The sequence below is a fragment of the Thermobia domestica genome, chromosome 16, assembly GCF_964235325.1.
Source record: "Thermobia domestica chromosome 16, izTheDome1.hap1.1, whole genome shotgun sequence".
In the NCBI taxonomy this organism is placed as follows: Eukaryota; Metazoa; Arthropoda; class Insecta; order Zygentoma; family Lepismatidae; genus Thermobia; species Thermobia domestica.
Window position 1 is genome coordinate 67,629,022 of NC_137469.1, and position 21,121 is coordinate 67,650,142.

The 21,121-nt window shown below is 32.6% G+C and overlaps 1 protein-coding gene across 1 annotated transcript in view; it reads left to right on the plus strand.

Annotated features, from left to right (window-relative positions):
* LOC145672492 (atrial natriuretic peptide receptor 1) overlaps positions 1-19,921 on the plus strand; it is a 177,352-nt gene extending 157,431 nt beyond the window's left edge. Inside the window, exons 17-20 of the mRNA XM_081741655.1 lie at positions 3,227-3,401; positions 7,598-7,696; positions 15,390-15,628; positions 19,263-19,921. Coding sequence (XP_081597781.1) covers positions 3,227-3,401; positions 7,598-7,696; positions 15,390-15,628; positions 19,263-19,388 — 639 coding nt within the window. The 3' untranslated portion in view covers positions 19,389-19,921. The remainder of the gene's footprint in view (positions 1-3,226; positions 3,402-7,597; positions 7,697-15,389; positions 15,629-19,262) is intronic.
* Positions 19,922-21,121: the final 1,200 nt, after the last annotated feature.

The following is a 21,121-nucleotide window of genomic DNA, read 5'->3' on the forward strand; positions in this document are numbered from 1 at the left end:
GTCTTTATCACGTACCAAAATGGTAGTAAAAATGACGTGTCAAACATGACCGAAATTGTACGTGTTTATCACATGCCAGAATGGTAGTAAAAATGACGTGTCAAACATGACCGAAATTGTACGTGTTTATCACGTGCCAGAATGGTTGAAAGAACTGACGTCTCAAACATCACCTAAAAAGGACGTCTTTTTGGGGTGCTAAAACCGCGGATGTTCTTAGAACAGTGCATGCTGGGAGTCGTGCTTGATAGAATCACATGATAGAATAGCGCGCGTCCATCATTTAGAAAGTCGCGTAGGGTTAATTTAATTTTGCAAGATTGTCATAACAGACCACTGTGCTACTATACCGGAGGAGAAGGTAAATTATCTCATCTTATATTTTCACAACATTGCATTTAATTAGGGTGAAGAAGAACTATGTATTGTGTCATTGGGGAAGAACCAGAGATACAGTTGCCTGAAGGCAATTCAGTTATTATTGCCAACGAAATTTGGCTCACTCCACGAAAATGTGAAGTTCTATGGCCTCCATATAAAGTGTCTACTCGTTTCGAACGCGCGCTTAAAACAGGGGAACAACCACAAGAAAATTAGTTTCCTGTGAAAATAAAAAAAAACATGAGATTTAAGACAAGTGAGTATTTGCATTGAATTTCCCGTACAGGTTTACTTTTGGCACATGACTTGAAATAATTGTTGATAAATTATAAATCTTTCATTAGTTTCCTTCTTATTGTTTCCTAAAAGCTTTCCACTTTCCCATAGATACAATTCAAGGGTGCCACCGGAATTGTTTTAAAAATTACAATTAGATATATGTCTAGCAGAAGAGGTACAGCAATTTTTTCTAAGAAAAATGTTACAATTTTGGTGATTTCTTTTCACATTAGCTTAGGTTAGATTAGTTTGTTAGATTGTTACTTTAGGGTCCAGCATAATTTTCGAATAAATCATAGAATTTCACTTATTTCTGTTAATAATAGGTTTGGTTAGGGTTATGTGAGGTCTAAGTACTTGCATCAACCCATTTGTATAAATTTTATATTTTTTACGTACCTCTGGAACCCTTCTGCTAAACATACCCCAACGATTGTTTTACGATTTACTTATTAATGCGGCTTCTAGATGTGTAGCATAAAACTTTAAAACTAAACTAACCTTTGCTATGTTGCCACTAAGATGCACGAATACTATCTAATCAAGTCAGGGCAGTGCGAACGCGCGGGAATGCGTCCGAAGGGAGCAGGCACGTCAGCGATTATGGGTATACGCGCTAGTAAGGGTAGTGGAAAGAAGTGGGTTTTTGGCAGTGATACGAGTTTTACTAGCACTGGTCATGGTTTCATAGGAACGCTCCAATTGTAAACTTAAAAACACAAGTGGCATTACTTGAACACGCGGTTCTACCAAATTTTGACATCTCTCTTACATGATTACCAATGGGTACCAGGATAACCAAAAGGGTACCTCAAGTAGGTACCAGGATGACGTGATTGAGGTTAAAAAGATGACGTACCATGATGGTACCATATAGGTCATCAGTAGACGTCTACGGACGACGAAATCGAGGTGAAAGAAATGACGGTGCACAAATAGTCCTCTGTAGACGTCTACTGCACCTTACAGAAGACGTCGCAGATCACGTGATATTTGATGACATTATCACCAAAAAAATGACGTCATGTGATACCTTTTTAAAAACGTCTTCTGTTCCAATTTGTGTTACCTGGGCCCTATAACATGTCATTGTTACAATACAGGGACAAATCCTTCGGGTGTCATCTCCTCAAAGAAAAACGGGCCAATAATAAACGTTCCTGTTAATCCACGCCACACATTCACGTACGCAGAGTGTAATGGCTGTTCCTGCACAACATGCAGATTATCGGAGCCTCAAACCCGACAGTTTTGGTTATTCATTGTCTCTTCTAATGTAAAATGCGCCTCATCAGTCTACAGGATACCCCACGGCCACATGGCATCCACTTCCATCCGTGCCAAAAACCGAAGGGCAAACTCAAGGCATTGCGGCAGATCTTGGGGTTTCAGTTAGTACACTGTGTGAATTCTGTAAGAATACCACTACAAAATGGCACTAAAAACTTTCTTCACTGTTGACCATGGGATGGACAATTCCCGTGACACCACCCGAGCACTGGTAGCGAAATATGGAGCACGTGCTGCATAGTCATCAACCTTGCTTAATAAGCTCGGTTGGAATGGGTTGCCTTCCTCCTCCTGGAGCCACACGTGACCTACCCGTTGTCTCGAATTTCAGTACCATCTTCTTTAAGTCATTTCTTGATAAGGATTCTCTTCTAATTCCTTTCAGACGCCGATACTTCCTCAATGCTGCACTGTAATTGCTTCCGTCCCGATAGGCCAATTTACTAACAGTGCACGGTCTGTCTTATCAATAGCCATGCTGCTTCTCACACTATCATGTTTAGAAATGTAAGCTCGTATGTGTTACGGCCTGTTCAGCGCCACACTTTTCCCTTGTGGCAGAAAGTAGTACTAATATTTTTTTCGAGTCGCCGTGAATAGCGGCACTTTAATTGTAACGACCTTGTATGTTGAAAATTTGATCGAGATCGGTCGGGAGTTTCAATAGCTATTAAGTCACACCGGTAGTCATTTTCATTTTTATGTATTTATATATATATCTCCACCCTCCCCTCCCCCAAATTGCACCGTCAAAGTGAAACCATAAAAACTATCCCAGGCCCGAATCTCATCTATGTGACAAATTTGATCGAGATCGGTCTCGTGGTTCTAGAGTTATTAAGTTTTATTTATTTTTATATATCTCCCTCCTCCCTCTCCCCTACGTTGTACCATCAAAGTGAAATAATAAAAACTCCCAAACACGAACCTCATCTATGTTGAAAACTTGATCGAGATCGGTCGAGTGGTTCAAGCGGCGAAGTCACAAACACAGTAACTTTCAATTTTATAATATAGATAGATTAGGATTGTAAAACTGAGAACTCATAAACGAATATGGTTTCAGCTCTTACGTATACCATATACCTTGTTTCTGGTAAATAAACACCTTCTGAAAGTAGTTGAAACTGAAATTGTGAAACAGTCTGTAAATTAAGTATTATTATTGGTATTCTAATATAATTAGCAAATAATACAAATATACAACCAATATTGGCATAGTGATTAAGCGTTTATATAAATGGAATAAAATTATTATTATAATTTCCATTCACAGGTAGAAACAATAGGAGATGCTTATATGGTAGTGTCTGGGTTGCCCTCACGAAATGGTGATGCTCATGCCAAGGAGATAGCACTTATGTCATTGGCCATTTTAGATGCTGTGAAATCATTCAGTATTAGGCATCGACCAGACGCTCAACTGCAAACAAGAATAGGTGTTCATTCCGGTAAGGGACTCTATTGTCTAATATTTATTTTAATAAGTAGTATCTGAAGTAAAATTATTTTCCAAGTTCTATGAAAGGGCATGGGTGGATAAGTAGTCAAATGGCCCCAGATGAATCTTGGGACGACAAGTGGGTGGTATGAAGGTACCCCCAAGATATATTAATCCTTCACGTTACAAACCTCAACTCTCATTGTTTCATGAGAAATGGCGCAAAATCGGAAAAGTGGGGTTAATTTATTTCTCAAGAATGTCTCGATCGATTTTGTTCAAACTTGGATGTATGTATAGGTGTATACAAGGCCTTTGTCTGAAAAAAATTAACAGCTCTTCCTGACCATTTCCCCTCCTCAGAAACTTCGATTCAATATTTTGAGCCCCTTTTGACCTATGATGGACTGCGAGCACAATCATGAAAAAAATAATTTTAGATGTTTTAATCCTACAATCACATATATTTTTTTCCAACATTGTATCACGGGTACGCCATAGTCTACATCAGCCAAAACCAACCATACCACACTTAAAAGGAGACAATTGCAAAACAAACAGCTATTGATGTAGCTTTAGCATATTTGCTACGTGAATGAACGAGGAATCACACCTGAAGTGCCAAATTCACTGAGGTCCCATTTGATGGCCTTTGGCGTCCCCATCCCTAGTTTGGGATATAGTGAAACTGTTGATATTTAACAATTTATTTGGGAATGAACACCGTTACCACTTTAAAACAAACACGAAACAATGAATCTGTGATTGTGTGAATTTGTCGCGAAAAAAAGGAATACTGACAGCCAGGAGCATCTGTTGCGATTTTTCTTGGGGCAAGACCTCCCATCTACCTAAGAATTGTACGTTTTATATTAGTAAATTACTAGTCAATGTATTAAAATGTAGACCCTGTAAAACTTATATTGAGGACAAAGGCTATAAAGTTCCTATTCCTGCATTTAAAGGCAAGAGAATCACAATTATCCACTGGAGAAGCAAATGATACAGGTTTGTTACAAGAATTCGTTGGGCAGTTGAAGCTACACGTGGAATGCTGAAAGAAAAGTATCGTCTGTTGGATGAAATATTTGGCAATGAAATGATAGCTAGTAGCGGCCCGTATTATAGAATTGCTAGGTTTCTACACAATAAATTCTTCATTCGTATGATATCAGATGAAAACCACTCCGCAATCACCGCAATCATGAAACCTGCGGAAACTTCAGGAAACGATAATACCTTTGCAATCTTTGTTGAGGAGAAGAAATTGCGAACAAGAAAACTTCCGTTTACACTTATTTCTTCACAGCATCTTGAGGATTTTCCTCGAATGACTGACAAATATTTGAAAGGATTGTTTTGTAGACCCTTCCAATATAAACAGGCAATACGTTATTTGGCTGAAATGTTGAATGCAAGAGGTAATATTAATATGCAGTATGTTAAAGACAACGACAAGATATTGAAAACGATAATGCATTCAAGATATACTCAAAGCAAGACATACAAATGTTCATCTAAAACCAAATACAGAAGGTTACAAAAGTGTCATTAGGTATTCTTGCGACTGTGCTAATGGACTGCGAACAGTTGGCTCTTGCTCCCATGTTGCAGCCATTATTTATTACCTAAGTTATGGAAGATATTTGTCGAGGATCCCAAAACCAGCACAAATATTGAGCAAAATATTCGATCACCACAACATTTGTGTGGTTATAGTGACAAGGGCTGAAGTACGTACTACAATGTTCCTTTCATCGTTATTTGTTTCACACATTGAAATACTTGTACTTCCTACATGTAACTTACTTTCCGTTTGCATTATATTTTCTTCTATTTCTTGGATGAATTGCACATTTTATTCAAATGTTGCAGTTTTCCACTACTCTACTTCTTATCCCCATCCCCCCTCTCAGGACCTATGGATGACACTACAACAAAGATTGCATTACATTATGGTGTTGTTGATGGTTATTCTCTTTTCAGCTGAGGTTATTTCACGTTGGATACTGTAGGTATAGGTAACATTGCTTTTTATATGAACACTTACACTGAAACTTCAGGCATCCTCAAATAGGATCTTACGGGAATATAATGGTAATTTTAACCTCATATTCATATTCAGGCTGATTGATTCATATGAAATAAACACATATATCAACAGTTTCACATTGGCTCAAAATGGGGATGGGACCTCAGTTAGTTTGGCGCTTTTCAGGTGTGATTTCTCATTCATTCACGTAGGAACTATGCTAAAGCTACATCGTTTTCCCCCTTTATAGGTGTGATATGGTTGGTTTTGGCTAATTTTGACCATAGCGCACCCGTGATACAATGTTGGAAAAAATATATGTGATTGTAGGGTTAAAACAACATCTAATTTTTTAAATATAATTTTGCTCGCAGACCATCATAGGTCAAAAGTGGCTCAAAATATTGAATCAAAGTTTCTGAGGAGGGGAAATGGTCGAGAAGAGCTGTTATTTTTTTTTTTTTTTAGACAAAGCCCTTGTATACACCTATACACCCATCCAAGTTTGAACAAAATCGATCGAGTCATTCTTGAGATATAAATTAACCCCACTTTTCCGATTTTGTGCCATTTCTCATGAACAAATGAGAGTTGAGGTTTGAAAATGAGGGATTAATGTATCTTGGGGGTACATACATTCCATCCACTTGTCGTCCCATGATTCATCTGGGGCCATTTCCCTGTACTTATCCATCCATGCCCTTCCGTCATTTGAAGTAACAACGATGATGCCAGATTCTCAGAAAATGAAAACAAATATAAAATATTCCTCATACTTGGAATAAATGACGAGTCTTAAGTTATGTTTCCGTAAGTATCAACATGAGAACAATAACATTAAGGAATCAAAATGAAAAAAATGAAATATTTTAGTTTAATGTTCCACGAATATGCCCTTTCCCCATCAGGATTCTGCCGCCTATAGTCGGACAATTTGTCCATGCCGAACAGATGCCGCGGTCGGATTGCCGGCGCCGAACGCTGGCATCTTTCAGCGCGATTTTCGACCGCGACGAATAGTTGCCTTGTCGAGCGGTCGGCAAACAGCCGGAAATGAGCATTAAATGCGCCGGCACCGCCGTCGGAAAGTTGTCTTGCCGAGCAGTCGGCAAACAACCGTAAAGGCGCAGTAAATGCGCCGGCGCCGCAGTCTAAAAGAGGCCGGCATAAGGAGTCGGCAGAGGGTCGGAAAGACGCCTTTCCGATTGTTTTGCCGGCTCTGACGGTCGGCAACAGTCGGCAAAGGGAATTTTACTTGACGATTTTCGACCGCTTGCCGCCTCGGTAAAAGGTCGGCAACTTTGAACAAGTAGATCGTCGTGCCGCCGCGGACGGGTGCCGGCTGCCTCCGGCGGCCCGCCACCGTCGACGGCGGCAATCCCTCTTTCCGACCGCGACTTCCTGATGGGGTTAGTCTAAGTGAGACGAAGATTAAATCAAGTGAATTGGTGAAATAAGAATTTAGGAGAAAACGGTAGTACCCCGAGAAAACCCACGAACAAGATGTTCCCCACCATAAACTTACTTGGCTGGGGATCGAGCCAGACACCCCGCGCACAAGAGGTAAGTGGTCTATCATTGAGTCATCGTGCCCCCCCCCCTCGGCCACAGAAGAGAAAGGAAGTAGAAAGGTAGCTAACTCTCGCTGGTTGGGCTTTCAGGATAAACAATATTCACACAACAAAGAAAGAAGCATAAGTCATTGAACCCTCAGAAGGTCCCTGCTTTTACAGTTGCTGCATTTAGTAATTCTATTTTTTAGAAAACGAAGATCATTCGGCTGTTTTCAAGGGCGCCCATCAGGGGGAGCAAGGTGGGTCGATCGCCCCTCCTAGAGGTAATTGTACGTCGGAATATCGAAAATCCAATAGAATTTTGGAATAGTTACATCAAAATTTGAAACTATATTTGAAATGTCGCTTATACTTGCCCCCCCTTGGAAACCTCAACATGGGCGCCCTTAACTGTTTTCATTTTATTTTGTTAAATAGAACTAATTTTCATAGTTCTCTGCAAATTTTACTCCAATGAATGAGCAATAGTAAGTAAAAATCCATCTTGTTTTCTGCAACGAAATAATCCCTGATCGGATTATGGATTCTTAATTCATAATAGTTAATAATCTAGATTTCAATTTAATATGATGTATATGTCTTTGTTTTTATCACTTACAGGTCCAGTTTGTGCAGGAGTAGTAGGACAGAAAATGCCCCATTATTGTTTATTTGGTGACACTGTGAATACTGCATCTAGAATGGAATCTACTGGTCAACGTAAGTAAATATCGCGTTTCAAATAATTTAGGTTTGTCCACAGCTTAAAATCCATGTCATCTCCCAAAATTATCCTGAATGTAACTATAAAGTAATACAAGTATATACTGTTATACTTTAACAGTGGTTTCGACTCCCAATATTTTTTCTTATATCTTTGATCAAAATGTGTTGTTGTTCTATAAATTATGCATCTTTCATAAAAATATTTAGTTGCCGTCTGGCTGAAATCTAGTTTCTCTTTCCTCATAAAATTTTAATGATTTATTTCGCATCATGTATCCTCTTTGTGGGCACCATTTTATAGTTACAAACACTAAAAATCAAAATTATTGTCTTTCCTTGCCTAAATATTAAAATTACTAATAATCAAATAACTTTTATTTCTTAACTTCTCCCTTCTTTCCTTGCCTAAGAATTAAATTTAATAACAATCAAAGCTCTTTTTGTCCTTTTCCTAATAATTAAATTTACTAACAATTAAAACATTTTCTTTCATTACTTAAAAATTAAAATTACTGTAGCAATCAAATATCTTTTCTTTCTTTGATTAAGAATTAAATTTACTCGCAATTAATCTTGTCATACTTTGATTAAGTTTACTAACAACAAAACGTTTTTTCTTCTTTGTCTAAGAATTAAAATTATTAACAATCAAACCTCATTTCTTTAATTTCTTAAGAATTAAAATTACTATAGCAATCAAATATGTTTTCTTTCTTTCCTTAAGAATTAAATTTACTCCCAATCAAATATCTTTTCATATTTTCATTAAGAATTAGATTTGCTAACGATCAAAACTTTTCGATCTTTGACTAAAAATAAAATTCACTAATAGCCAAAACTCTTTTCATTCTTTACCTAAGAATTTAAATTACTAACAGTCAAACTCTTTTCTTTCATTGCTTAAGAATTAAAATTACTACAGTAATCAAAACCGTCTTTTTTTCTTTCCTTAAGAATTAAATTTACTAACAATCAAATATCTTTTCTCTCTTTGGTTAAGAATTAAAATTACTAACAATCAAATATCTTTTCTTTCATTCTTAAGAATTAAAATTACTATAGCAATCAAATCTTTTCTTTCTTTCCTTAAAAATTAAATTTACTAACAATCAAATATCTTTTCATATTTCGATTAAGAATTAGATTTACTAACGATCAAAACTTTTCGTTCTTTGACTAAAAATAAAATTCACTAATAGCCAAAACTCTTTTCATTCTTTACCTAAGAATTTAAATTACTAAGAGTCAAATTCTTTTCTTTCATTGCTTAAGAATTAAAATTACTACAGTAATCAAAAACCGTCTTTTTTTCTTTCCTTAAGAATTAAATTTACTAACAATCAAATATCTTTTCTCTCTTTGGTTAAGAATTAAAATTACTAACAATCAAATATATTTTCTATCATTCTTAAGAATTAAAATTACTATAGCAATCAAATCTTTTGTTTCTTTCTTTAAGAATTAAATTTACTAACAATCAAATATCTTTTCATATTTCGATTAAGAATTAGATTTACTAACGATCAAAACTTTTCGTTCTTTGACTAAAAATAAAATTCACTAATAGCCAAAACTCTTTTCATTCTTTACCTAAGAATTTAAATTACTAAGAGTCAAATTCTTTTCTTTCATTGCTTAAGAATTAAAGTTACTACAGTTACTCAAAAATCGTTTCTTTCTTTCTTAAGAATTAAATTTACTAACAATCAAACATCTTTTCTCTCTTTGGTTAAGAATTAAAATTACTCAAATATATTTTCTTTCTTTCCTTAAGAATTAAATTTACTAACAATCAAATATCTTTTCTCTCTTTGGTTAAGAATTAAAATTATTAACAATCAAATATATTTTATTTCATTCTTAAGAATTAAAATTACTATAGCAATCAAAAATCGTTTCTTTCTTTCCTTAAGAATTAAATTTACTAACAACCAAATCTTTTCTCCCTTTGGTGAAGAATTAAAATTATTAACAATCAAATATCTTTTATTTCATTCTTAAGAATTAAAATTACTATAGCAATCAAAAATCGTTTCTTTCTTTCCTTAAGAATTAAATTTACTAACAATCAAATCTTTTCTCTCTGTGGTTAAGAATTAAAATTATTAACAATCAAATATCTTTTATTTCATTCTTAAGAATTAAAATTACTATAGCAATCAAAAATCGTTTCTTTCTTTCCTTAAGAATTAAATTTACTAAAAATCAAATCTTTTCTCTCTTTGGTGAAGAATTAAAATTATTAACAATCAAATATCTTTTATTTCATTCTTAAGAATTAAAATTACTATAGCAATCAAAAATCGTTTCTTTCTTTCCTTAAGAATTAAATTTACTAAAAATCAAATCTTTTCTCTCTTTGGTGAAGAATTAAAATTATTAACAATCAAATATCTTTTATTTCATTCTTAAGAATTAAAATTACTATAGCAATCAAAAATCGTTTCTTTCTTTCCTTAAGAATTAAATTTACTAACAATCAAATATCTTTTCTTTCATTCTTAAGAATTAAAATCACTATAGCAATCAAATCTTTTCTTTCTTTAGTTAAGAATTAAATTTACTAACAATCAAATATCCTTTCATATTTCGATTAAGAATTAGATTTACTAACGATCAAAACTTTTCGTTCTTCGACTAAAAGTAAAATTCACTAATAGCCAAAACTCTTTTCATTCTTTACCTAAGAATTTAAATTACTAAGAGTCAAATCCTTTTCTTTCATCGCTTAAGAATTAAAATTACTACAGTAATCAAAACTCGTTTCTTTCTTTCCTTAAGAATTAAATTTACTAACAATCAAAACGTTTTTTCGTTCTTTGTCTAAGAATTAAAATTATTAACAATCAAACCTCTTTTCTTTAATTTCTTAAGAATTAAAATTACTATAGCAATCAAATATGTTTTCTTTCTTTCCTTAAGAATTAAATTTACTCACAATCAAATATATTTTTATATTTTCATTAAGAATTAGATTTACTAACGATCAAAACTTTTCGATCTTTGACTAAAAATAAAATTCACTAATAGCCAAAACTCTTTTCATTCTTTAACTAAGAATTGAAATTACTAAGAGTCAAATTCTTTTCTTTCATTGCTTAAGAATTAAAATTACTACAGTAATCAAAAACCATCTTTTTTTCTTTCCTTAAGAATTAAATTTACTAACAATCAAGTATCTTTTCTCTCTTTGGTTAAAAATTAAAATTACTCAAATATATTTTCTTTCTTTCTTTAAGAATTAAATTTACTAACAATCAAATATCTTTTCATATTTCGATTAAGAATTAGATTTACTAACGATCAAAACTTTTCGTTCTTTGACTAAAAATAAAATTCACTAATAGCCAAAACTCTTTTCATTCTTTACCTAAGAATTTAAATTACTAAGAGTCAAATTCTTTTCTTTCATTGCTTAAGAATTAAAGTTACTACAGTTACTCAAAAATCGTTTCTTTCTTTCTTAAGAATTAAATTTACTAACAATCAAATATCTTTTCTCTCTTTGGTTAAGAATTAAAATTACTCAAATATATTTTCTTTCTTTCCTTAAGAATTAAATTTACTAACAATCAAATATCTTTTCTCTCTTTGGTTAAGAATTAAAATTATTAACAATCAAATATATTTTATTTCATTCTTAAGAATTAAAATTACTATAGCAATCAAAAATCGTTTCTTTCTTTCCTTAAGAATTAAATTTACTAAAAATCAAATCTTTTCTCTCTGTGGTTAAGAATTAAAATTATTAACAATCAAATATCTTTTATTTCATTCTTAAGAATTAAAATTACTATAGCAATCAAAAATCGTTTCTTTCTTTCCTTAAGAATTAAATTTACTAAAAATCAAATCTTTTCTCTCTTTGGTGAAGAATTAAAATTATTAACAATCAAATATCTTTTATTTCATTCTTAAGAATTAAAATTACTATAGCAATCAAAAATCGTTTCTTTCTTTCCTTAAGAATTAAATTTACTAAAAATCAAATCTTTTCTCTCTTTGGTGAAGAATTAAAATTATTAACAATCAAATATCTTTTATTTCATTCTTAAGAATTAAAATTACTATAGCAATCAAAAATCGTTTCTTTCTTTCCTTAAGAATTAAATTTACTAAAAATCAAATCTTTTCTCTCTTTGGTGAAGAATTAAAATTATTAACAATCAAATATCTTTTATTTCATTCTTAAGAATTAAAATTACTATAGCAATCAAAAATCGTTTCTTTCTTTCCTTAAGAATTAAATTTACTAACAATCAAATATCTTTTCTTTCATTCTTAAGAATTAAAATTACTATAGCAATCAAATCTTTTCTTTCTTTAGTTAAGAATTAAATTTACTAACAATCAAATATCCTTTCATATTTCGATTAAGAATTAGATTTACTAACGATCAAAACTTTTCGTTCTTCGACTAAAAGTAAAATTCACTAATAGCCAAAACTCTTTTCATTCTTTACCTAAGAATTTAAATTACTAAGAGTCAAATCCTTTTCTTTCATCGCTTAAGAATTAAAATTACTACAGTAATCAAAACTCGTTTCTTTCTTTCCTTAAGAATTAAATTTACTAACAATCAAAACGTTTTTTCGTTCTTTGTCTAAGAATTAAAATTATTAACAATCAAACCTCTTTTCTTTAATTTCTTAAGAATTAAAATTACTATAGCAATCAAATATGTTTTCTTTCTTTCCTTAAGAATTAAATTTACTAACAATCAAATATCTTTTCATATTTCGATTAAGAATTAGATTTACTAACGATCAAAACTTTTCGTTCTTTGACTAAAAATAAAATTCACTAATAGCCAAAACTCTTTTCATTCTTTACCTAAGAATTTAAATTACTAAGAGTCAAATTCTTTTCTTTCGTTGCTTAAGAATTAAAGTTACTACAGTTACTCAAAAATCGTTTCTTGCTTTCCTTAAGGATTAAATTTACTAAAAATCAAATGTCTTTTCTCTCTGTGGTTAAGAATTACAATTATTAACAATCAAATATATTTTATTTCATTCTTAAGAATTAAAATTATTACAGTAATCAAAAATCGTTTCTTTCTTTCCTTAAGAATTAAATTTACTAACAATCAAGTATCTTTTCTCTCTTTGGTTAAAAATTAAAATTACTCAAATATATTTTCTTTCTTTCCTTAAGAATTAAATTTACTAACAATCAAATATCTTTTCATATTTCGATTAAGAATTAGATTTACTAACGATCAAAACTTTTCGTTCTTTGACTAAAAATACAATTCACTAATAGCCAAAACTCTTTTCATTCTTTACCTAAGAATTTAAATTACTAAGAGTCAAATTCTTTTCTTTCGTTGCTTAAGAATTAAAGTTACTACAGTTACTCAAAAATCGTTTCTTGCTTTCCTTAAGAATTAAATTTACTAACAATCAAATATATTTTCTTTCTTTGGTTAAGAATTAAAATTACTAACAATCAAATATATTTTCTTTCATTCTTAAGAATTAAAATTACTATAGCAATCAAATCTTTTCTTTCTTTCTTTAAGAATTAAATTTACTAACAATCAAATATCTTTTCATATTTCGATTAAGAATTAGATTTACTAACGATCAAAACTTTTCGATCTTTGACTAAAAATAAAATTCACTAATAGCCAAAACTCTTTTCATTCTTTAACTAAGAATTTAAATTACTAAGAGTCAAATTCTTTTCTTTCATTGCTTAAGAATTAAAATTACTACAGTAATCAAAAACCGTTTTTTTTCTTTCCTTAAGAATTAAATTTACTAACAATCAAATATCTTTTCTCTCTTTGGTTAAGAATTAAAATTACTAACAGTCAAATTCTTTTCTTTTATTACTTAAGAATTAAAATTACTACAGTAATCAAAAATCGTTTTTTTTCTTTACTTAAGAATTGATTATCATTACATTTATTTTCTTTTTCAATTGTTAAATCGGTTACTAACAAAAAATAATTTTCTTATTTTTTTCTACACAGAAACAAAGTATTTTATTACAAATTCATATAACATAATATGAGTTTATGAACCACCTACAAAAGGAAGATCTCTTCTAATTCTTTGGCTGTTGGCAAAATTCCTAAAATAACTGACACATTCCCCCGTTGAATGGCTATACTAATCCGTTGTATTCGGAATGCTCTTAGTCGGGTATCTCCTGATTTGAGCGATATGCGTTGGCCAACATCATTGATGAAATTTAGCCCTTCTTGTCCCCATGTACCACTTGATTCAATTGCTATTGTAACAAACCAATATTTGTCCAATAGATTGATATATTTATTTCGTTTGTCGGCCTCTCTTCGTGCTGCTACGAGTCCTGCTCGAGTCGATGTATCTGCCACATTTGAGGGAGTATACGTATCCGCACAGGTGAAATCCCAAACAAGTGCCTTCTCTTTTTCCCATGGCACTAACGTCATTGCGACTGCATCCATTTGGTCCTCTCACTGATGGAACAGTGAGATCTTAAGAATTAAATTTACTAACAATCAATATATTTTCTCTCTTTGGTTAAGAATTAAATTTACTAACAATCAAATATCTTTTCATACTTTGATTAAGAATTAAATTTACTAACCATCAAAACTTCTCTCTTTGCCTAAGAATTAAATTTACTAACAATTAAATCTTTTCTCAATCAAAAATTACTTAGAACCAAATATATTTTCTTTCTTCGGTTAACAATTAAGTTTAGGAACAATAAAATATTTTTTCGTTTTTTGTCTTAGAATTAAATTTTCTATAAATTAAAACTCATTTTTTCGTTGTCTTAGAATTACATTAACTAACAATCAAAACTTCTTTCTCTGTTAAAGAATTAAATTTACTAACAATCAAATATCTTTTCTTTCTTAAGAAGTAAATTTACTAAAAATCAAACATCTTTTCTTTGTTTGCCTAAAAATTAAAATTACTAATACAATTTTGTTTGGAAAATTTAACTTATTCTAATTGATTCAATCATAACAAAAAAATACTGAATAAATAACGGGACACCTGGTGGTAAATAGTTGTTCTTACAGTAACGTGTAGTGCAAAAATAGATTAAGCGTTAATCTCATTCATGGTATGATGAATAAACTAAGGTGAATTAAGGTAGATATAGAGGATCTCCAAGTGAGCAGCACATAGTAGCATTTTTCTTTCTCAACTTTTTGAAACCCAGCAGCAATATTCACAATAATTTGGCCAAATTCAAGGAGTAAATTTTAAAATTTTTCTCAGAAACAAATTAAATCAATAATGAGAAGGTAATGTGTGCACTTTTTGATGCTTTATTTGGTTTAGTAAGGAGAGAGTTTATTTTGCTAATGAAGCATAAACAAATCTAAAATAAAACTATTTCTTAATATTCAATTTCTCTTTGGCAAAGTTTTAACATATGCCTCTTCAATTTGACTGATTTGTGGCATATATATATATATATATATATATATATATATATATATATAGTATGTCATGTTTCTTCCTAATATAATATCGAGTACATTATGATATGTATAGTATATTCTCTTGGATAAAGAATTTTGATAATTGTAATATTTGCTGGATATGTTTCACTACAGTAAGCTCAAAAACCAACAAATCAAATTAAATGACACAAGATCATTCGGAGTACGTGGAACATATGTAAATAAACGATTGAAGTTGTCTATTTAATTTTTTTTCCTCTTTCCTCTCAGCATTGAAGATCCATGTTAGTGAGACCACTCAGGCCATTTTGCAAAGATTTGGTACTTTTCAATTGGAACTTCGAGGTGAAGTAGAACTAAAAGGTAAAGGCCGAGTAACAACGTATTGGTTAATAGGGTCATCAGAACCCAACACACGAGTTAGCTCTCCTCATCTGAAAGAATCGCCCAAGAACGAGCCGCCACAGAGCTTCCCTTTGCTCTTCAGTAGCAGTAAAGTCTCAATTCAGGTAATAAACAGTTTTACATTGTTTTTTCTTTAAATTCTTAATTGTCCTTATCAGGAATGTACGTAGGGACTGGGTCCTGGAGGGTCCGGATCCCTCCGTCCGAAATCCCGACTTTTCTGAATCTTTCCGGAAACCTTTGGGCTTCTCACCCCCGAAATAGATTTCAGCGTATGTACTTGGTTCTTATGGAATATTAGATTTAAAACGTTTTCCGTATAACTCTAAATATTGTTTTCGACTCCCAATAAACTATTAAATTAAGATTATTCACATTTTCTTTCCAATTTGTCATATGGAATGCTGTCTTCAATTCTGGGTGTGTTCATAAGAACATGTCAATTTTGGGCCGAAATTAAAGGAAAAATTGTGATCTCTATGCGAATGAACACAGACGCTATTGCTCTTTCTCCTTGTGTTATTTGGTATAAGTATCATGCAGTGACCTCAGACAATAACGTTTAAAAATATATTTAAAAAATCAGTCGATTTACAGGGTAAGGCAGGTATTTGAAAACCAAATTATATCATCAGGGAATAAAGAACAGCCACTAGAGACAGCCACTAGAGAAAGTGTTTACTACCTTTCAATGTGCTGGCAGGTGATCACATCTATAGTGGATGACATTGTTTAATGAAACTGCCGTCTCCCACAATAACAGAGCTGCAGTGTTGTTGTGTGAATGCTTATTGTTCTCTCAACCATGCCCCATACAATACTGTTCATTGGGTTAACATCTTGGGAGCTTAGACAATATGTTAGGAACGACAGGATCATAAAAAATTGTTGGACAGCCTTCTTGGGTGTATGGAGTGTGAGAACGGAGAGGAGTCATACTGAAAAATGTATGGTTTTGCCACGCGTTAAAGTAATAATCCAGCTTTTCACAACCGTGTTCAACACCTCGGTGTAACAATGGCGATGACTGGTACCTTGACGAAAGAAATGTTGAGGCATCACGCTATCTTCACTGCTCACGACTCTCAGAACCATCATTGAGGCTGGAAATTTGTTGTGCATGAGTGTCGCAACCTCCTCATGCTTTTACACAGCCACTGATCATTATTCCTGTTCACCTTCTGGAATTGGACAAAGTTTTTCTCCTCGAAGAAAAAGTCAGAGCATTCTGGGCTTCTCCGGATGTTTCATCTTGTTAATGAGAAGCTTGGCTTTGATCATTAGGTTTGCTCTTGTGCTTTCCGCGTCACATACGACTGACTTGTAACGAAGGTTCTCATGAACCACATGTCAGATAGTGGCCTCGTCAATTTGCAGCCCTCTGGAATATGCCACATGGACTTCCAAGGACTGTGATCGATGGCAGGTTGTATACAACGGACGAATTCCGGCGTCTTGATAATATCGAGCTCCGACAATCTCGTTTTCTCTGGGAAACGGGGGCCACTTTACTCCTGGAAACACTCAGTTCTCTCCAAACTATTAAGAGGAATGACTGGGGGGCATTCAGGAACTCAAAGATATCTGAATCGGAGTAGCCTGCAACCAAGGAGATAGTGGGACTATGCTTCTTCATGTCGTGGGTTAGCCTAGGTTCTTCATGTTTACCTGCAAAAGAAAGAATTGTAATGCATGATACTGTCACCTATAATGTATTTTTTATATACCTGATGCACCTTGGATATCAGAAAGAACGTATCAAATAACAAAATGATTTTGGATTGTATTTTTCTACCTGTAATTTCAAACTAACTGTTATCATGTTTTTGTGTCAGATGATTATTTTTAAAGACTATGACAATCTAGAAATTTCTACCAAAAGAAATTTGTAAGATTTTAAATTTAAAGCAACATTGTTAATACTATTTAAAAAATGTACTTCCGGTAAAATTCCTTTAGATGTGTTTTAATTTCAGTACATGCATGAAGGGTCGCTAACCATTTTGTTTTAACTTGTGTATGGAAAATAATCTTCAAGCATGTGAGCAGATGAAAGTAATTTAAGTAACATTATGAATAGAAAGTATTTAAATTAAAAGAAAAACTTGTATTGATTTAAGTAAATCTTGATTACATAATTATTCACTGCATTTACTTAATGTTTAATTAGCGTTTAATAGGTTTGTGTCATATGTTTTTCCTAATTATTGTTCTAAATAGCAATTAGCGGTTTTTAACGCGAAAATTTGATTAAGGCTAAACCTCTACTTCGACAGCCAATAGCTTCGCAGGGAATTATTTGACATGTGTACTAAGCAGCTAAAGATCTACCACCATTGTAGGCTAAGTACGATATGTATAGGGTGTTTCAAAACAACATCAACAACGTTTGGGAGATTATTCCTGACATCAAGATAAGACAAAAAGTATAGACCAACCTGGGTGCACAAATGCTTCCTTTCGGAGTTACAAGCTTTCGAAAACATGAAAAAATGAACTTTGAAGGTCCATAACTCCAAAACTATAGGACCTACCGTAGTCGGGTGAAGACTTCACTTAGGAACTAACATGTGCGCTATCTAAATATCCATGTTTCAGAATCCTGCGGAACTTCCGCAACCATTTTTATAGAGGTAGTTGGTGAATACTTCAAATTATATGCCCGTAGCCAAACTCCTATAAAGATTGTTGCGTGAGTGCCTTAGGATTCTGAAACATGGATTTTTGAATAGGACACATATTAGTTTCTAAATGAAGTTTGGATCCGATTACGGTAGGTTCCATGGTTTCGGAGCTATGAACCTTTAAAGTTCATTTTTTCACGTTTTCGGCAGTCTATAACTCCGAAAGGAAGCATTTGTGCACCCTGGTTGGTCTATACTTTTTGTCTTATCTTGGTGTCAGGAATCACCTCCCAAACGTTGTCGGCGTTGTTTTGAAACACCCTATATATACTCCTTATGATTACTACAGGATTGATGAAGAACGATAATACAATATTGAAGTTCGTAAGATTTAGCTTAACCCACTCGATGTACAGAAAATTGAACTATCTGTTTTATACTATTGGAACGTCATTGTTTTAGAGAGAGTTAAACTTGTTAAAATTCTGACAAACTAAAACACATGACGAAAACACGCTCACTGATCATCGCTTTACGCCTCCTGTTCATAAACATCAATTAACCATCGAAAATTTCCACAGATAACACTAGCCTAATTTGATTCGCCGGCTGATTACTGAGGTCACCTAGTTGATGTCAGTTCGAATCTTATTAGATTAGCATGCACGTGAATGTTCTAGCGGAAACTGATATTGCAAATCAACCAAACGTGTTACAAGAAGAAAGTCAAGTAAAATCTAGCCAACTCCAGGATTAGTGGTCTCTCCTACTGTTTTCGAAAGAAATTCAGATCAATTTTATCAATAGTTGTTGTTAAACTAAAAATATTATTCCTTGATGTCTGATATCGTATATAACTCTGTGTTCATTTTTCCTTTATAAGGTTCGTTTTGTTCATTTTTCCCTTTATAAAACTTGTTTCCTGGCAACAGATCTTTTTTCTTGTTTACATTGTAGACAGATGAAATAACGAGGCTGAAGTATTCCATTATTATGAAGCCTTAAAATTCCGTGAATGGTATAATTTTTTAAAATTTTCTTATCATATTACTATTGTATAGTGAAGTATTTGAATTGTTATGTAATAATACTCAATTTTTGTTTACTGTTGCAGAGAACAACCCCAAACGAAATACCAGAATTTCGAGTTACATGTTACGAAACACAGGATAGCTATACTAGTCATCCCACAGTGCAGTTACCCAATGGAACTTCAGATGAGCAGATTGGAGTTATGTGAATCAAGAAATAATATAAACGGAAACATCTTTGAAGAGTGACTGATTATTCCGTCTTCTGCCAGAAAATTATTGTTACCGGTCTTTTGTAAATTACACACAAGGGTCATACCGAAAGTGGTCCAACGTGTTACTAAATTTGACTTTCTTTATGAAATGAGATTGTTCTATATGTATTTTTTTTTTTTATTTCTCATGCGTCCTTACACTATTCGCAGGTTATGTTCTATTCAGAACGGCCAAATAAGCATATTAACAAAGAGAAGCTCAAAGTTGTTGAGTAAATATGGCACCTTTGTTTTTTTTATCCCAATGATTAATTGGACGGGTCAAAGTTATAGTGGTATGTGTCTCATTTCTTCATTTGACTTGCATCTCTTTTCTGATAAACAAAATAGGTGTTTCCTTTATCACTAGAACTTTCTCTGCCATGTGGTCAAATCTGCCATCTATTAAAATGAAGCTTTGACTTACGTTACATTTTCTGTTCTTCTTCGAGAACAAAATGACTTCTTCGAGATCTGGTTTCTGTATAAGTCTTTATTTTTAGAAAAGTGACTTACACCACTGTAACTTACATATTCTGTTAACAGATTCACTTATCTAGATCTGGTTTCTGTATCTAAGTTTTCCTTTATAGAAAAATGACTTACACCACCGAAACTTACGTCTTCTGTTAACAAACTGACTTATTTAGACCTTGTTTCTGTGTCAAAGTCTTGTTTTCTTTTATACTGACTTACACCACTGTAACTTACATATTCTGTTAACAGATTGACTTATTTAGACCTTGTTTCTGTGCCTAAGTCTTTCTTTCTAGAAAAGTGACGTACACCATTGTAACTTACATATTCTGTTAACAGATTGACTTATCTAGATCTGGTTTCTGTATCTAAGTTTTCCTTTATAGAAAAATGACTTGCACCACCGTAACTTACGTTTTGAGTTAACAAACTGACTTATTTAGACCTTGTTTCTGTGTCTAAGTCTTTCTTTCTAGAAAAGTGACGTACACCACTGTAACTTACATATTCTGTTAACAGATTGACTTATCTAGATCTGGTTTTTGTGTCTAAGTATTTCCTCTATTTTTATATTTTAAAAAAAGGTGCCTTACACCAATGTAACTTACGTCTTCTGTTAATAGATTGGTTTATCTAGATCTGGTTTCTGTATCTAAGTTTTTCTTTCTAGAAAAGTGACTTACACCACCGTAATTTACGTCGTCTGTTAACAGACTGACTTATTTAGATCTGGTTTCTGTGTCTAAGTATTTCTTTCTAGAAAAGTCCCTTAAACCACTGTTACTTACATATTCTGTTATCAGATTGACTTATCTTGATCTGGTTTCTGTGTCTAAATATTTCTTCTTTTTTTATATAAAAGAAAGTGACTTACACCACTGTAACTTACGTCATCTGGTAATAGATTGGCTTATCTAGACCTGGTTTCTGTGTCTAAGTCTTCCATTTTATAGAAGAGACTTACACTACTGTAACTTTTGTCTTCTATTAACAGATTGACTTTTCTAGAACTGCTCTCTGTGTCTAAGTGTTTATTTTTTAAAAGTGACTTACTCCATTGTAACGTACGTCTTCTGTTTAACAAATTGAATTATCAAGATCTGGTTTCTATGTCTAAGTCTTTCTTTTTAGAAAAATGACTTACACCACTGTAAGTTTAACCTGTCCAATTCTGAAATTATTTTTTTTCTTTGATATGAACTGTGATTTTA